Source organism: Terrapene carolina, unplaced genomic scaffold, assembly GCF_002925995.2.
Source record: "Terrapene carolina triunguis isolate 2854851 unplaced genomic scaffold, T_m_triunguis-2.0 Scaffold14869, whole genome shotgun sequence".
Taxonomy (NCBI): Eukaryota; Metazoa; Chordata; order Testudines; family Emydidae; genus Terrapene; species Terrapene triunguis.
In genome coordinates, this window is record NW_020679220.1 from 1 (window position 1) to 4,230 (window position 4,230).

Below are 4,230 nucleotides of genomic sequence, written 5' to 3' on the forward strand. Positions count from 1 at the left end.
GTCCCCAGGTCTGTCTTCGGGGTGCTCAGCCCTCGCCATGCCCACCCTGTACCTCTCCCCGCACCCGGACAATTTCCAGAACCAGCGGGTGCTGATTGCAGCCCGCTATGCCCCCACGCTGCCCGAGGTGGTGGAGTTGCTGGAGCAGGGGCTCCCCCTGCGGCCCCCTGCCTCCTGCCCCCTGCCCAAGCTGCCGGCGTTGGAGAGCCGGCCGGGGGTCTGGGTCTCGGGCCCGGCCGCCGTGGCTCAGCTCCTGTGCCCGGAGCGGCTGAGGGGGCAGGGGCCAGCGGGGGGCGCTCTGGTGCAGCAGTGGGTGAGCTACGCTGACGGGGAGATCGCCCCTGCTGCTTGCGCAGCCGCCTTCTCCGCCCTGGGTCTAGCGGAGCAGAGCAAGCAGGTGAGACCGCCCGGACTCCTGGGTTCTCGGGGAGGGGAGTGGGATCTAGTGGTTAGAGTGTGGGGGATGGGAACCAGGACTCCTGGGTTCTTAGGGAGGGGAGTGGGGTCTAGTGGTTAGAGTGTGGGGGATGGGAACCAGGACTCCTGGGTTCATAGGGAGGGGAGTGGGGTCTAGTGGTTAGAGTGTGGGGGAGAGGAGCCAGGACTCCTGGGTCCCCTGTCTGTTGCAGTACCCTGGCGTGTCTCTCTCTGCCTTCCCAGGTGGTGGAGCGGGCAGTGGCAGAGCTGCGCCGGGCGCTGGCCGTGCTGGACGGGCACCTGAAGCTGCGCACGTACCTGGTGGCTGAGGCTGTGACGCTGGCGGATGTGACCGTGGCCTGCGCCCTGCTGCTGCCTTACAAATACGTGGGTGCCCCAGCTCCCCTGTGGCCCCGCCCCCCACGACCCACTCTCCCAGCTGCTGGGTGGGGGGTGCATCAGGGGAAGGGTGGGAAATGGGGCAGGGGGGGACTGAGAAGGCAAGATACCCCCAGCCTCTCCCCCACACACTGGGTAGCTGGGATCGGGTGAGGGGGCCATTAGGACATCCTGGGGGTGGGGGTGACTTAGCACAGTCTGTGTGTGGGACTGGAAGGTCAGTTTTGGTTGGGAACCCGTCCGTCCCCCCCACCCCACCTTTATTGCCAATAATAGTGTTTCCCTTCTCCAATTTCCATAATGGTATCTTTTCCCCCCTCAATTTCAATGATGCTATTGCCTGATATTCCCGTCCCCCTCCTGAATTCCAGTAATGGTATGTTCCTTCCTCAATTCCAATAATGGTATTTCCTGATATTGTCACCCCCCACTCCAATAATGGTATCTTCCCCCTCCCCCATTCTAAAGATTTCTTCTCACTCCTCCACCCTGGAATAATATTGGTATCTCCTAATTTCCCTCTCCCCCTCCCCTGTTTCAATAATGGTATCTCCCTTGCCCCCCCTACCGATAATGGTTCCCCCCCCCCCAAATCTCTCATGTTCTTTCCCCAGGTGCTGGACCCCCCCAGCCGGGCTCCTTACCCCAATGTCACGCGCTGGTTCCTGACTTGCGTCAACCAGCCCCAGTTTCAGGCCGTGCTGGGGCCGGTGAAGCTGTGTGAGCAGGCGCGCGGGGGTGACGCCCCCAAACCGAAGACCCAGGGTAAGTGACCCTCCAACACCTGCCCAGAGCACCCCTTCCAAGCCTTCTCCACCTGCAATGCCCCTGCTGCGTTGGCTTCGCGGTGACCTGCGGAACTCCCTGCTACTGGATATTACAGGGGACACTGGGCTGGATTGACCTGGGGCTCAGATTCATGGTGGTGGGGGCGGGATTCCAGCCTGGATGTGTCTATGGGTCTGATTGGGGGGCAGGACTGGGGTGGGGTACCGGCTTGGATGAGCCCATTGATCACACCAGTGGGCCCAGCCCCCAGATCAGATCTGGGTGGCCAGAGGTAGGGGGGATACCTGGCTGGCTTGACCCACAGATCAGATTCATGGTAGCAGCCATGGGATACTGTGCTAGATGGGCTCATGGGTCCAATCCGGCCTGATTTTTCTCCCCCCGCAGAGTGTGTGGCACCTGCAGAGATGGGACCAGCAGCGGGGTCAGCCCCTGGCCCTGGGGAGGCCCCGGTCAAGAGCGCCTCTCAGCTGAAGAAAGAGGCGAAGAAGAAAGAGAAGCTGGAGAAATTCCAGCAGAAGAAGGAGAAAAGCCAACAGCAACAGGGGGAGGTGAGAGAAATGCGACCAGCTCTGGTGCGGGGTGGCTGGGGAACAGCTGTGCGGAACGCTGCCTGGGGATGGCCCGCCGGTGCTGAGATGCAGCCAGCTCTGGGGCTGGGGAACAGCTGCGTGGAACGCTGCTTGGTGATGGCTCGCCCGGTGCTGAGATGCAGCCAGCTCTGGGGTGGGGCGGCTGGGGAACAGCCGCGTGGAATGCCGCACGAGAGTTTGGGAGGGGACAGGGGACCGTGTAGCTGTTTTGAAATCAGAGGCTACGTTTTAGCGAGGGAACAATCGAGTCAGCCGAGTTGGGGGCTGGCCAGGACGCCGAGGTTCCCACCCCAACTCTTTGGGGGAGAAGTACAAGGGTTCTGCAGTGAGCATGCTGGCGCCCCCTGCTGCCCCCCACCTCGCTCCCTGCAGCACAGCGCCCCTCGGTGCCGAAGGGCAGCATTACGCATCCTTTCTCTTTTCTTCTCTCCTTTGCCCACAATCCTTCCCCCGGGAGCCAGAAGAAAGCAAAAGCCGAGAAGAAGGAGAAGAAAGACCCCGGGGTTCTGACCTATGACACCCCCACACGCCCGGGGGAGAAGAAAGGTACCAGGGGGCGGGGGAAAGGCATTCGGGGGGGGAGGAGGGGTCTGCTCAGCACCAGGGCCCCCACCCGAACCCAGCCCCCCATGGCAAAGGGGAGGTTGGTGCAGGTCTCAGCCGGTGGGGTCGAGGGATGATGCCAGAAGTGGGTTGTTGGATGGATGGTTGGGTTGTTTGGGGAATGGATTGAGGGGGTTGGTTGGTTTGCAGGTGGGTTGTTGGGTGGATGGATGGTTGGGTTGTTGGGGGGTTGGTTGGTTTGGGGTGAGAGTGGGTTGTTGGTTGCGTTGTTGGGGGGCTGGGTTGGGGGTGTTGGGTGGTTGGGGGATGGATTGGGGGGGTTGGTTTGCAGGTGGGTTATTGGGTGGATGGTTGAGTTGTTGGGGGGCTGGTTGGTTCGGGGGTTGGTTGGTTCGGGGGACGGGTAGGTTGTTGGGTGGATTGATGGTGTGGATGGTTGGGTTGTTGGGGGGATGGATTGGGGGGGTTGGTTGGTTCAGGGGTGGACAAACAGACGAACGGCCGGACTGACAGATCTGCTTTAGAAATCTGGACAGTGCTCATGCTGAACTTTCCGGGCTCTGGAGCTGGGTTGGCTGACGACGACGGCTCACCGATCACTGGCTGGTTAACGGGGAGAGACGTTTGCCTGTTCGTCTCCAATCACTGCTCTGCTGTGGGCCCCTCCCTCCCAGTGCATGGGGACGGGTCAGATCAGGACCCTGGGGGGTTCCTGCTCAGGGCTCTCTGTCCTTCCCCTGCAGACGTGACCGGCCCCATGCCCGACGCCTACAGCCCGCAGTACGTGGAGGCAGCCTGGTACCCGTGGTGGGAAAGCCAGGGCTTCTTCAAACCCGAGTACGGGGTGAGTGGGGGTCTGGCGGGGGCCGAGGCTGGAATCCAGTGGCCCCAGATAACAGGAATCGCCGCTGTGGGTGGGAGCAGTAGGGGGGATAAGGCACATGGTGAGGTGGTTCTGGGTGAGCCAGCAGGGGGCGAGCTCTCACGCACACCCAGGGCAGGGCCCCTCCAGCAGGGGACGCTGACACACCTACACCCAGGTGTGGGGTTATTTCGGGTGCTGCCGAACCGGAACCAGCCTGGGCCTCCCGAGTCTCCGCACCGGGGGCTCCGACTGCCGCCCTCGTGTGCTCGCAGGGACTCGCCCTCCGGGGGCAGTGCGGGGGTTCTGACACACTGTCTGACTCTCCCCCTTCTTCCCCCAGCGGCAGCGCGTCTCGGAGCCGAACCCCAAAGGGCTCTTCATGATGTGCATCCCGCCCCCCAACGTCCCCGGCCCCCTGCACCCGCGCCCCCCGCCCACCCCCGCCATCCACGGCCCCCTGACCCGCTGGTGAGACGCCCCCCCCGCCTGCCCTGCAGCCCCCGGCCCCCCCAGCTCTGCCCGTGCCCCCCATGCCCGCCCTGCAGCCCCCTCCACTCCCCCCAGCTCTGCCCGTGCCCCTCACTCCCAACCCGCAGCCCCCTG

General features: G+C 63.4%; 1 protein-coding gene across 1 annotated transcript; it reads left to right on the top strand.

Annotated features, from left to right (window-relative positions):
* Window positions 1-11: 11 nt before the first annotated feature.
* LOC112124418 (valine--tRNA ligase-like) lies at window positions 12-4,095 on the top strand (the record flags this gene model as incomplete). Its single annotated transcript, XM_026661685.1, has 7 exons — window positions 12-397; window positions 661-804; window positions 1,431-1,581; window positions 1,993-2,156; window positions 2,660-2,744; window positions 3,506-3,606; window positions 3,968-4,095. Coding segments are annotated over exons 1-7 (1,133 nt in total), but the record flags the coding sequence as incomplete, so codon positions are not given.
* Between the last annotated feature and the right edge of the window lie 135 nt (window positions 4,096-4,230).